General features: G+C 55.3%; 1 protein-coding gene across 1 annotated transcript; it reads right to left on the bottom strand.

Annotated features, from left to right (window-relative positions):
- Window positions 1-3908: 3908 nt before the first annotated feature.
- CHRNB2 (cholinergic receptor nicotinic beta 2 subunit) lies at window positions 3909-12599 on the bottom strand. The gene is made up of 6 exons (XM_044758034.2): window positions 12282-12599; window positions 10892-11037; window positions 10668-10712; window positions 10182-10291; window positions 8341-9313; window positions 3909-4981 (listed from the first exon to the last, which is right to left on the bottom strand). Exons 1-6 carry the CDS (start codon window positions 12343-12345, stop codon window positions 4811-4813), a joined length of 1509 nt encoding a protein of 502 aa, XP_044613969.1. The 5' UTR covers window positions 12346-12599; the 3' UTR covers window positions 3909-4810.
- Window positions 12600-13990: the final 1391 nt, after the last annotated feature.

Genomic DNA, 13990 nt, shown 5'->3' with positions numbered 1-13990 from the left:
TTCGCACCTGATGTGAGTGCCAGGCACATCTGCAGAGGGAAAAGCCTGTCCTCCCCACCACCCACCTCCGAGTGGCCTGGGAAGCAGGACTGCCCTGTGGGGACATGAGAGGAATTTTCTTTGTTTCAGTTGCTGTTCATCCTGCATTTCATCTAGGGAGCCCACAACTTAATACTGTTTCCAGGATTTGGGGCCAGATCAAACCAGTGTTCTGGGAGCAGGTCTGGCCTCCGGCTGTGAAAGGAAGCCCGGCCGTCCTGCCTCTGGGAGACTGGTCCTCACCTCTGCCCTGTCCTCCAGGGTCCCTTCTTTTTTTTCTAAAGATTGGCACCTGAGCTAACAACTGTTGCCAATCTTTTTTTTTTCCTGGTTTTTCTCCCCAAATCCCCCAAGTATATTTTAGTTGTGGGTCCTTCTAGTTGTGATATGTGGGACGCCACCTCAACGTGGCCTAATGAGCAGTGCCATGTCCGCACCCAGGATCTGAACCGGCAAAACCCTGGGCTGCCGAAGCGGAGCGCAGGAACTTAACCACTTGGCCATGGGGCTGGCCCCCAAGGGTCCCTTCTTTAAAAAGGTCTTCCCCGGGACCTATTTCTGGGCTTCATCTGCTATGGGGCCCACATTTGGCCATTTCTTCTCCATCTGATCAATGGACTTGTAAGGCAACATGTCACAATAATTAAAGTTACCACTGACCTTTTCTTTAGAGTCTTGTAATGTCTTTAACCTCATGAGTCCCGTTTCCCCAGCACACTCCCTTTTTCCCATATTTGCCACCCCCGACCCATGAGAGTCCTCCCTCTTTCCCCAAAACATTACAGAGAGACAAGACATCTTTGGAAACAACTTTCTTTAAGAGAATCTTGAGTTCCTAATGAGTCTGGCCTGGAATGGGCTAGACCAGTGCAAATATTCCAGGAGCGTAGATAAGGGAGGCCAAGGCCAGTGTCAGGGAGATGGGGGCACTGAGGGTGGTGAGTGAGGGGTCCTAAGACTCCTGGACCTACAGTCCCTTAGGAAGCATGTGAGTATCACACTGACCCCTCAGGCCTGTGCGATGAATAGTCAAAGGTGGCTGCTTGTTCTGTCTAGTCTGGCGGGTGACTGGCCAGCACCAGGCGGGCTGTGAGTGATGCTGTGACACCAGCCCAACTCTGCTTAGAGCAGAGGTGACAACTGGATCTGAGTCCACTCTGGCTCGCGTAGTGAATTCAGAGAGGACCCCAACTGCCCCTCACTTTCCTCCCAAGGAGCTCTCCTCCCACTGGCCTCAGGCCACGGCGAGAGCATGGACTCGATCAGTCTGGGTTTCAGGCACAGCGCGACTCGCTAGCTGTCACTCGGCCTCTCTGAGCCCTGCTTTCTCTTCTGTCACAGGGGCCCCTTCCCTGCAGGACTGTTGTAAGGAAGCAGTGGCACAGAGCAGGCCCTGAGCAAACAGGAGCTAATCAGGGGATTGGGAGGAGAGCAGAACAGGGCTCAAAGCCCCCAAATCCTCCGTGTACTTAGAGGGAAACAACCTTGCCCCTCCTCCGCAGACAGCTGTCCTGTGCAGAAATGCCAGCTAGGGGGCTGCCTGTGTCTTGTTTGCTTTTAAATCTTCACTAACGTGGTGCCAGCTGTTCCAGTGTTAGATTCCTCACTGCCAGGAGACTGCCTTCCTCCTGCTGCAATGCCAACCGTCAAAAGCAGAGAGTCTTTCATGCCCTCTTTTCAGACAAAAAGAGCTCTCAGATCGCGTTCAGCCTTGCCGTCTGATGGAGACAAGCCCAACTCGTTTCCTCACTGCCCCCCTCCCAGCCCACCTCGCTTGGATTTCAGTGCGGTATCTCTACCTCCCACTTCAGATCTGGGGCCTCTGGTCCTTGCCCACCGCTGAGCTGGGCACCCGATTCTCTCCAAGGAGCTTCCCTGAGCACACTGAGGGAAGAGGACAGAGGACCCAAGGGTAAAGGAGACGGGTTCTCCAAAGCTTCCCAATGCCCCTGAGGGTTCACACTCTGTACTGACATGTGGTAACACCTTGCCCATGCAGTGGGACCCTCCTTCTTCCCCCTCTGCCCTCCCTTCCTCCCTACTGGCATGGTCCCCAAAGGGCTGCACCCAGCGATGGAGGGAATGGCACTGCCCCAGGGATCTGCCCGGTTAACCCTTCATATACATTGATCCCTCTCCCTTGCTGCAGCCCTCGGCCAGCTCTGTCATCCCCACTTTACGGAGGAGGATGAGCAAGTTCAGAGTTACGTGCTATGCAAGGTCAGGCAGCAACCTCTGGGCCTCGAGCTCCTTACGTGTCAGATGGCTTGTGGAGAGGAGCTGGACAAGCTGCTCTCCAACAGCCGCTCCTGCACCGTCTGGTGACTGACTTGGACAATAGCTACTTGTGGGAAGTACTAACAGCAAAGATAGCCAGAGCAGCAGCCGACGGGGCCTCGCCAGCAGCCCAGGCGCTGGCAAGGAGTCCAGGCGGGGGTGTCTCAGGCTGGCACCCTACCTTTCAGAAGGAGGCCCCTGCCCTTCAGAGGGAGGGTTTCTTTCCAGTTGCTGTTTCAGGTTCTGGGATGTTTCCTCAGGGCTATGAGTTTGAGGGGGGTCCAGACAGTTCTCAATTTGCTGTTCTGGAAGGGAGTCTCCATAGTGCTGAGACTCCCCCACAGAAGAGATGTCCATGAGCCCACTCTGGCGGGTGGGGAAGTGCGCTGAGGCATATCTCGCATACCTGCGGGCTTAGTCCCAGTGGTGCTCTTCTACAGCCAGTACAAGACTGGATCAGCCCAGAGCCCTGTGGTGGGAGGAGCTGACACAGAGGAGGCCAGGCCAGGGCCAGAGATCAGCCCAGGAATGTAATGACACTTTGCTGAGGATGCTCCAGAGAGAGGCCCACCCATGAGACTCCCTGAGCATTCCCTGTACTGTTCCTCTGCAGCTGCATCCTGCCAGCACCCAGCTCCCCCAGCATTTATCCGGGCCCTGTTTCGGGGGACTTGGTTTGCTTGAGGAAGAGATAGGGCAAGGAAGGGTCTGGGACGGAGACTGACATGACAGTCAGATGACCCCACTCCCGTCAGCTCTGACTGCCTCTCAGACTCCACATTCGTGAAGCATCTACTCCGTGCCAGGTACGAGCACTGGGCTTTTTCACCAACATCACTTCATCCTCACAGCAAACCCAAGAGGACGTTACTACCCTATTTTATAGGTGAGGAAGCTGGGGCCTAGCAAGGCAAAGAGACTGGCTGAAGCTGGCTGAGCAAGTAAGTGGCAGAGGTGGGACTCGAATCCAGGCTGTGATCCCTGCCAAGCGCCCTTCGCCTGCACTGTGTCTCCTCCCACCCATCAGTACCCCCTCCACCTCTGCTGTGCCTGGAGAAGTGGGAGTCCAGCTGGGCTCCAGGGAACAAGGAGGTCTGTATTGGGCAGGACGCTTGTGTGTGCTTGGCAGACTCACCCCTCTGAGACCAGCTACCTGCTGGCCCACCACTGAGTACAGGCTGGGACCACAGATCAGAGCCAGTCATGTGGTGGCCGCAGGGGCAGGAGACCCCGTGAAAGGTCTGTTTCCTGGGCTAAGAGGCCAGTGGCATCCAGCTGGACCCTGGGAGGAGTGTCAGGATAATGCCTCCAGGGACCCACAGGACAGGAAGCCAAAGGTTGTGTTTTCTGAGGAGCCACTGGCAGCAGCAGACCCGTCCTTTGAAGTTCTGCTTCCAGCCTGCTCAGGTTTGGTTGGGAGGGAAAGGGGAGGGGCCAGAGCAGGAAGGATGGAAGCGTGAATGGAAGGACCGGGGCAGGAGCAGTGCTGATGTGGCAGAGTTCCGGCCGGTCACTCCCTGCTTGGCTGGCCTCCACAGCCGCTCTCGCCCGCCCAGCCAGCTCTGCTGAGGGCAAAAAGGCTGGGTCTGCTTAAAATTAAAGTCCTTAGTTTACTTCCTTCAAACAACCAGTCAGTTCAAGTGGGGAGAAAGCCTGTGAACCGGCACTTCTCGTATAGTTCAAGTACACGGACCTCGGACTCCAAGCAGGCCACCCAAAGACTCAGAACTCAGAGGCTCCCCTAATACCCAGCCTTGCCCGTCACACCGTGGCCTGAGCAAAACAGGAGAGGGAAGTGCAGGGGGTGCAGAGAATTCTTCACGGGGAGAAGGGGACCTGGGGCTGGGCTCTGGACCCCTTAGAAGCAAGGTCCTGGGGGACTGGGCCGGACGCCCCCCTGAGGAATTTGACCACAGCACAGGCTAACCCTCTGGGCAGGAAGCTCTGCCCGCCGTGAGGCCCACCCGGCCCAGCCGCTGTCCACTTAAGCAGGGGCAGACGTCAGGCCACCCAGACCAGTCTCCTCTTGTTCCTCCCTTCTGATCTACCATTGTGTCAGGCCAGCCCAGCACAGAGTCAGAGTCCCTGTCCCTCCCACTCTCCTCCCGCACACCCCTTCCCTCATGACTTTGAGGCAGCGAATGATTCTGTCCCCTTCTTTGGCCCTTCCCCAGCACACTTTCCTCAGGATGGAAGGCTCCAACATCTCTGTCCTCCACTTCTCAGCCTTCATCCTCGACCAGCAACACTATTGCCTGGGTTGGTACAAGAGGAGAAGGAGAGCAGCCAAAACACAAGGCAGCTGGTCCAGCCTCCAGGTCGGCGCTGGCGGTGTTGGGCGGGGGGGGGAGGAGGAGGGGCTCCAGGTGAAGTGAAAGGATGGATCTGTGGGGGCAGCGCCCCTCTTCCTGGTAGCTCGCTCATCCCTCCTCCACCCAAAACTATTGTACAACAGAGGGCAAGGTGGGGAAGGAGCCTGGAGCTGGGGAGGGCCTCACTTGGAGCTGGGAGCCGAGTGGTCTGCATGGAGGAAGGTGGCAGTGGTGTAGTTCTGGAACAGAGGCTGCAGGAACATGCCGATGGTGCCAAAGACACAGACGAAGACAAAGATCCAAAGGAACAGGCGGTCGATCACCATGGCGACATACTTCCAGTCCTCGCTCACCTGGACAGAGGAGAGGAGAGAGGCCCAGGTATCAGTCACATGATGCAGGACAGGAGTGGAATGGGGATAAGGAGGTCCCACCACATACACACACATCATTCCTCTCCCTCCATGATCCCACAGTGACCCAAAGCATGGCTCCAGTCTTGCCTGCTTAAAAGCCTCCAGAGTGGCCCCACTGCCTGCAGAGCCCATACAAACTCCCAGGGCTTGAATTAGGACCCACCTATGACAAATCTGAGCCTACTTCCTATCCTCTTCTGCCTTATAACCCAGACTTACCAAAGCCCAATGTGTCCTCTCAGGTCTCTGTGCCTTTGGGTTTCCTGTCTATCTAGGATTTCAGTCTTCTCTTTCTCTACCTGGTGAACTCCTACACATCCTTTAAAGCCCAAATCAAATGTCAACTCTTCTATGAAGGCTTCCCTGATCCACTCGACCAGAATGAACCACTGTCTCCTCTGGGTTCCCTCAGCACTGTGTCCACATCTCTATCACAGTATTTTTACTGCATTGTATTGTCATTTCAACTTGCATGCCTGACTCCCATTCCCCCATCTATAAGTTATGAGCTCCTAAACTATAAAGACCCGAACTGATTCATCCTTGTAATCCCAGCATCTGGAACACAGAGTGTCAGTAATGGGTGTTGAGTTAGTGAATGAATGGCTGCCTCTGCGGGCCTTGCTCCTTATATGACTGCATGGGGAGCCCCGTCCAGCAGCACCGCCTTGAGCATGCAGGCCCCAGGGGTGAGGACTGGGTCCCAGATGGAAGCAAATCATTCAAAAGAGAATAACCTCTACAGGGCCTGCACGAAGGGCTGGCCTCCACTCGGAGCTGCTCCACTCCCGTCTGAGTCTGGGCCTCTGTACACATGTTCACCTGCAGCCTGGCAAGCAGGAGGATGGAAAGGAGGCAACTGTGCACCTTCACTAGACATCAGCTGTATAATGACTCATCCATGTCACACTTGTGCCTACTATGTACCTGGCACCAGGCTAGGCATGGGGAGATGACTGAGAGCAAACAAACGATCCTACGGTTTACATCTACTGAGGGAGACAGACGCAAAACAAGTAAAAATAAAGTAATTACACAGTGCTGGGTGCTTAGAAGGAAACAAAGAACTGAGATAGAGGAATGGAGGGGAAGATATAATTTAGGGTGTGGTCTGGGAAGGCGTCTCTGAGGAGGTGATGTTTAAGCTAAAATCTGATAAGTGAGAAGGAGCCAGCTGTGTCAGGAATACATTGAAGAAAGAAACAACCAGACAAACCCAAACTGAGAGACCTTCAACCAGCCTGTACCCTTCAAAAATGTTTATGCCGTGAAAGACAAAGCTGAGGAACCATTCCAGATGGAGGGGGACTAAAGAGACAGGGGAACTACATGCAATTCGAGATCCTGGATTGAGGAGTGGGGGGTGAGGCTACAAATGACATTACCGAGACAATTGGAAAAATTTTAATATGGACTTTATATCAGATAAAGGTATTGCATTGATGCTAAAAGTCCTGAATTTGATCATTGAACCTGGGTGATGCTAGACAATGTCCCTTTTTTAGGAGAAACATGCTGAAGTATTTGGAATAAAGTGTCACAATGTCTGCAACTTACTCTCAAACAGCAAAGCAAAAATTAAAAATAGTAATAATTTTTAAAAGGAAAAGAAAAGGGCATTCCAGGCACGTGCAAAGGTTCTGAGACAGGAGAGAGCTTACCTCGCTCAGAACAGTGGAGCAGATAAGCCAGTGACCTGAGCGAGGGGGAGAAGGCACAAGTTGAGGAGGAGACACGGTCTATTTGGATGGAGGAGCAAAGAGCTGAATCAGGGAGGCCATTAGGAGTCTCTGTCCTGGTCCAGGCAAGAGCTGATGGAGGCCTACAGCCCGGGGGGGAACGTGGAGATGGTGAAGAAAGGATGAAGCTGAGAATTATTCTGGAGGTTGCGCCCACAGGACAGGACTTCTGATGATTTGGATGGTGGGGGAGGTCAGAGAGAAAGAGAGGAATCAAGGATCACTTCAAGTTTTTGGTCTGAACCATTGGGTAGAGGATCGTGATGTCATTTGCTAAAAGATGGGGAGGTTGGAGGAGGATGAAGTTGGTGGCGGGGATGTAGATCAAGCATGCAGTTTTGGACATGTTAAGTTTGAGATGCCTGTGTAGCGTTCAAGTAGGTCACTGCATCTGCGGCACCTAGCTCACTAAATGCACATTACATGAGTAGACTGCAGCAAGGGACGTGGAGGCAGTGACGTAGCTGGGCTGAGCCCCTGCACCCCCTGCATCTCTCACTTGGCCTCAGCCGCCTCCACGCCTCCTGCCCCATCTCCTCCAGCCTCAGTCTCCCTCTTCCTCGACATCAGGACCATAACCTGCTCCCTAGCCAAAGCCCCAGCTCCAGCCTGATATCCTGCACTTCCAGGGAACAAAAATTTCAGGCTTTGAGGCCCCCTCCTAAACAGGAGCCTGTCCTTCTTCACCCCCAAAATGGAATCCCCATGTCCCAGCAGAAACCTGGCCAGTCACCATGGCAACAGCTGAGCCACAGCCTGGAACCAGCCAGGCAGCCAAAGACTGACCGAGGCGTGGGGCCGCCAACCACAGCCCAAGGTGAGAGGATGTCAACCCATCATGCCTCCTCCCCAACCCTTGGCTCAGTGCTCAACGAGTCCCTTCTGGGGAGCCGCTGCAGAAAGAGCTGCGTGTGCAGAAAGCTGGGGGGAGGGTCTAGGAAGCCCTGGCCTCCACTTGCTCCCCCCCCATAAATATTTCAGGAGGCCATCCCCGGGGACCCCGGGAGCAGAAAAGGGTTATCGATTTGGGACTCTATCCCCTCCACCTCAACTGCGCTCATGGAACCTCTTAAATCCCCACCCTCATCCCACCCACACACCTTCTACTGCCCTCTATTTTGTCCCCCTTGGGGGGCACAGAGGACTCATTGCCGTTTGTGCTAAGAGCTGCAGATTAACAACTCGAATTTGGGAATACAAGCAGCGGGGAGGGATTCTCGGGGTCACGGCCACAGGCTGACTGCAAACCCAGAAGGCCTCCTCCCCTTCCTGGCCGCCCCCCCAGCACTAAAATGCCCCAGCTGCGGCATTTCGCCCCGGATACTAGTCCTCAGGAAGCCTCAAGGTCGTTCTGTACCGACTCCAACTTAGGCGGCGCCTCCCGGAAGCCAATCGAGAACCCAAGCGAGCGCCCACGCCCCCAGCACCAGGCTGGACTCGCGCTTGCCGCAGCCCGCACTCCTATAGCTTTGCGTGTCTACACAACGCCGCGGCTTTCCAGATCCCGAGGGCCTTGTAGCCCCCGCATCTCACGCCCGAGCCCCGCGCCGCACTCACGCTCTGGTCGTCGTCCTCACTCCGCATGTGGTCCGCAATGAAGCGCACGCCGTCCACCGCCTCCCGGAGGCCGCAGCCACACGGCCCCCCGGAGCGCCCGGGGCCGGCTGCCGGCGCGGGCTCAGCCCCGAAGGCCCCGGCCAGGCCCTGGACCGAGGCGCGGTTGACGAAGCAGGTGCAGGAGTCGGCCCCCGGGGCTTCGCGGAAGAACAGGGTACCCGCGCCCTCGCGCTCGCGCTGGCGCCGCCGCAGGCGCAGGCGTTGGCGGGCGCAGCGGTGGCGCGGCTGCTGCATGAAGAGCAGCGTGGGCAGCTTCTCCAGGAAGACGACCTTGACCCAGGGAGCCATCGTGTGCGTGGTGGGCGAGCGGTGGTGCACGTTGAGCACGCACACGCTGGTGACGATGGAGAAGGTGACGAGCACCATGGTGAACATGAGGTACTTGCCGACAAGCGGCACGTCGAGGGAGGTGGGCGGCACGATCTTGGAGATGAGCAGTAGGAAGACGGTGAGCGCCAGCAGCACAGAGATGCACAGCGTCATCTTCTCACCGCAGTCGGACGGCAGGTAGAAGACAAGGATGGCTAGTGAGGTGATAAGCACGCAGGGGATGATGAGATTGATGGTGTAAAAGAGTGGCTTGCGGCGGATGATGAAGTCGTACGTGATGTCCACATAAGTGGAGTCCTCCGGGTTCTCATTGCGCCGGCCTGGCAGCGCCACAATGTCCCACTCACCACTGGGCGTGAAGTCATCCAGGCTGGCCACGTCACTCTTGAGCACCAGGTCAATCTCGGTGCGGTCGTAGGTCCACGAGCGGAACTTCATGGTGCAGTTCTGCTGGTCAAATGGGAAGTGCTTTACTTCAATCTTGCATGCGCTCTTGTAGATGGCAGGCGGCAACCAGAAGATGCTGCCGTCATAGGAGACCACGGCATTGGAGTAGAAGGACACCTCGTACATGCCGTCAGCACTGCCGAGGGATAAGCACAGTCAGCCCTGGCCTAAGCGTCCCTCCACCCCCCCACCCCCACCCATCACCCCAGCCCTGAGTGGGAGGAGAGGAAAGGCAAAGTGAGGTAAGGGTAGGGGAAACCGGGTGGGAGGGTAATGATTCAGGAGTCTAGGGAGGTGGAGCAGGAATTGAGCAAGAAGGGGATCTGGGTGGGTTGGTGGGGAGACGAGGTGTCCTGACCAGGAGGCCTGGGAGGCCCCTCAGAGACACAAGAGGGTGGATGGGGGTGGGGGGAGGGCAGTGACAACGACAACAAAGACCTGGATGGATATGTTTGCTACTTGTCATGCATTATGTAAGCTGCTTGCTCCACATGAGAGTGGAGAAGTTGGAGGAACCAGGGAGGACAGAGTGAGGAGCCCCAAGCAATGGAGTGGGGCAGAGGCTGGTGGGAGCGGGAGATGGTCCCACCAGTGGTTTTGGATCTTGGAAGTAAAGAGGGATTATTGCAGGAGAGGGGATGGAAGCTGGAGGTGAAGCTGGGACCTCCAGGTTCTTTGATCCTGCCCAAGCCTCGAGGAAAGCCAATTCCTGAATCAGTTTAGGCATTGGGGGCTGTCAATCCTCGTGTGTATCCCACTGTAGCTGCAAACACTGGGACTCCTAACTGAACGGGAGGGAACTGGCCACGGCCCCAGTCACCTTGGCCGTCCACATTACACCTCACTGGTTTGGGTCTGTCTGTCTGGGTAGTGACTGTGTCTGTGCCAATGAAAAGTGCCTTCTCTCCCCTGGCATGAGCTAATTTACTTTCCCCAAGACCCCTTCTCTCCCTGAACACTCCCATGGTCTCCTCCAGTCTTCTCATTTCTCCACGGTCACCTACTTGTTGTATAGGACCACATCTGGGAGCCAGATGTGTTTGGAAGGGAGCCGAACTTTCTTCATGTTGTCAAACTCCTCAGGCTTCCAGGTGAGGCGATAATCCTCCCACTCCTGGGAAAGGGAGAGAGGGAGGCAGCACCAACCTCTGCCCTGGGAGGGGCTCAAGGTCAAGGACAGGGACAAGAGGGGCCCATCTGGCATGAGGAAGCTTTTAAAAGCCATCGCCTCCCCACAGTGACTTCTCTGCCCAGCAAATATGGCTCATAAGGTACTTTCTCATTTAATTTGCACAACCAAGGGAAGGTATTAGAATCTACATTTTACAAATGAGAAAAGGAATCTTGCAGAGTTTAACATGTTCAAAGTCACAGAGCATGTGAGTGGAAGAACCAAGATTTGAATCCAGTTGTTTAGGACTCCAAAGTCTATATCTTTCTGCTTGTCTTGAGGAGATTAAATGAGGGGAAAGCAGGAGGAGCACACTCACCTGGGTCAGCCAGACATTGGTGGTCATGACCTGCTCCCGCTCATGCTGCAGTGAACAAAGAAGCTGCTGAGAAGGGCCCCCAGCCTGTAGGCCCAGTACAACCATCCGTGGTCCCTCCCACACCTCCCTAAGCCTCGACGGCTCCAGAGGAGTAAGCGCGAACGTGAACACATTCCCGTTGTGCTGACTTCATCGGCTGGGCAGAGTCTGGGACCCCCACTCACCACACTGATGAGCTGGGCCAGTGATACCATGAGCTGTACTGTCACCAGCTCAGAGCCGTTGGTGGCTGGGCGGATAAGCTTGTTGTAGCGGGAAGGATCCAGGAGATGCTCCACCAGCCGCTCCTCCGTGTCCGTACCCCAGACTCCTAGGCAAGGGGATGGGGTGGGGGGAGGGGGGAAGAGGTAAGTAAGTAGGCAAGGAAGGCCCACTCGGAATCCCACACCCCTTAGGCAAGTGGGACAACCCAGGCGCAAACAGGAGGGGCTGTAGCTTCCCACTGCAACATCCCTAAGGACACAGCAAAATGCTTAGGTTACCCCATGGAGGCCCCCAGAGAAAAGCCCCTCTCTGAGGTCACTGACCGAGGAGCCCAGACAGCCACCCACAGAAGCCTCCAGACTAAGAACCCATTCTGCAAGGATTAGTGGAGACCTGCTCTTCCTGCATGGTTTCAGAAGATGGTTTTAAGACTTGAGATTTCTGTTTCCACGGCTTCTCCTAGAAGATACCTCTGATTCACAGAAGGTTTTGGAGGGTGGTGAAAGGGGAAGTTATTTGTGTCCCACTACACAGGTTTCCTCCTCAGTCAGTGCCCACCTATGTGTACAAGTGACATTCTATGCCTACACATGTGACTGTGGCTGTGACCCCACACTTCCCCTCAAAGGCACTGGGTTGGAGTAGAATAGTTGGGCTGCCTGAGCTGTGCGTGAGCGCATAAATATAGTCCCAAGTTCCACACACACAGGAGCCCACCTCCCATGAGATGGCATGTAGGTGTGAAAGCTCGTTGAGTTGTACATTCCCTTTGTACCTACCCCTCTACACACTCTATCTTCTTCTGCAACTCTGCACAAACACATTCCACCCCCTCAGAGAGTTCCCCCCTGGCCCTCCACCTGCCAGAGCTTCTTCCCTTCCAAGTCTCCTGTCCTACCCTACAAGAGAGTTGAGAAGTCTCTTCTCCCCTTCCTGCCTTGCCCCTGTGGAGTGAGCAGAACTAGGAGCCCAATATGGGGCCAGGAAATGATGGAGAGCCAAGAGAGGGTGCTGAACCAGGTAGATTTCTTGAGATAATGTTTCACAAGAAGTCAAATGGCATCTCAGCCACAATCAGAGTCTGCCCTCCTGCCACCCTAGAAAGCCGGGGGAGATCGCCTCCCTCCTTCCTCTCTGTGTCCACCCTCCCCACCACCACTGCCGTTTCCATCTCTTCCTTTGCAGCACTTACTCCTTCGGGTATGCCCTCCTCCCAGTTCATTCTCCTAGGTGCTCCCTGTAGTCCCAGGGGTCTCTCCCGACCCCCGGCAGATTCCCCCACCTCTAGGAATCCCTCCCTTCCACCGTCGAGCCTAACTGAGGTGAGATAGCGCGGCAACATGTCCTTACCTGAGCACAGCCCGAGGAGGCCAAAGCCGAGGAGCAGCGCCACGGGGCCGTAGCGCAGGGCCATGCCTCCAGCATAGCTCGCCGCCCGGCCTAGAGAAGCCAGAGCGCGCCACGGGCGGGAGGGCCGCGGGCGGGGCGCTGTCCGTGGTGCTGAAGCCGCTCCCGCGCCGCTGCGCCCGGCTGGAGCTGGGCCCTGGTGGTGCTCGCGGCCTTCGGTGCGGCTGTGCCGGGGCCTGGGGCGCCAGGAGCGGACTGCAAGAAGGAACCAGCTTGTCGCTTATCCCGGTGTGAACAGGCGGAGGCTTTTCCGGCCGCTCTTCCAGGGAATACAATTGGGATGGTGAGGGGGAGGAGTCTCCGCCCCGGAGGCGGAAGCGCCAGATCCCAGAAAAAAAGGGGGTCCTGGGATGGGATATTCTTCTGCTGGTCCTGCTTAGTTAGGGCGTGCGTGAGGCGGCAGAAGGACGGTTCATGGGACTGTAGAAGAGTTCTGAAGCCTCAAAGTTGGGGCAGGACCTGGAGGGGTCTGAGAAGGGGCGGGAAGAAACAGCGCGAGTAAGACAAATAGGTCAGGGTCCGCTTAGTACAGGGGGGCCGAGGGCCAGAAAGAGGGGGCGGGAGTGCGGAGGAGTTTCTGGGTTCCCGCCCTCCTCTTTTTCTCTTACCAAACCTAAATGATCCTGCTTCTCGGGAAGGCTGAGAATGCAGCCCACAAAATGCATTTCAGGCCCTTAGAGAAAGAGATGGTGGGGCGGGGTGTGCTGTGGGTTTGCTATTTTAAGAAAGCAAACAGCTTTGGAGTCTGGAAACAGGATCCCCTTCCCTGTCCCCTTCTCGACCTCTGTAAACTCCCTAAAAGGCCAAGCTTCCTGCCCTCCTCCAGGGGGTCCAAGGTGGGGACATCTGGACATGGCCTGAAAAGAAGGCCACCTTCAAGAGTGGGAGGATAAGTGGCCCTTATCAATTAGCCTTTTTTACCCCCATTTCCTTCCACTCCAGTCTTTGGCTTCTGTGTGACAAGGGCGATCAGAGGACCATTTCACAGAGGCTAGTCCAAGAATCAAGCTAACAAAGGAGAGCAAAGATGAGACAGAGAGAGAGGTGTCAAAACTCAATGACATCTTTGATCTTGAAAGCCCTGAACTTTTAGCTTCTGAGCCAATAAAGGCTTCCCTTTTTTCTTAGGTGGATTTTTGTCACTTTCAACCAAAAGATTCCTGACTAAAGCAGCCTTCTCATACATCAAGGGTCTGTCTTATTCCACCTCTGCCTACTTCTTCAATCTCATCTAGGCCACTACCCCCAGCTCCACATACTCTAACTATTGGCAATGTCTTTAAGATCCTTGAACATTCTGTCTCTCCCATCCTCCATACTTCAAGGGCTTTTAGACATGTTGTTCCCTTGGCTCTTTTTATCCACCATTTCCCCTCAACCACCTTCTTCTTAACTTTGAATATTTGGCAGAAATGTCTGTTCCTCAAGGAAGCTATGCCTGACCAAGGACCAGGTAAGGTGCCCTGCTCCATGTTTCCAGAGGCTGGCCAATGAATAAACAAATCCGTCTAAGGGGGTGGCTGCCTCTCTTGCTGGATCATGATCCGGCACAGTGCCTGGCATATGGTGAGGGCTCAACAAATAAGGAAAAGGGCTCATACAAGACTGACATCTTTTAACACGTAGGAGGAAACTCTTCTCCAAAAGCTCAG

Source organism: Equus asinus, chromosome 25 (genome assembly GCF_041296235.1).
Source record: "Equus asinus isolate D_3611 breed Donkey chromosome 25, EquAss-T2T_v2, whole genome shotgun sequence".
NCBI lineage: Eukaryota > Metazoa > Chordata > Mammalia > Perissodactyla > Equidae > Equus > Equus asinus.
Note: the sequence above shows the minus strand (reverse complement) of the source record. Positions and strands in the feature narration are given on the sequence as shown.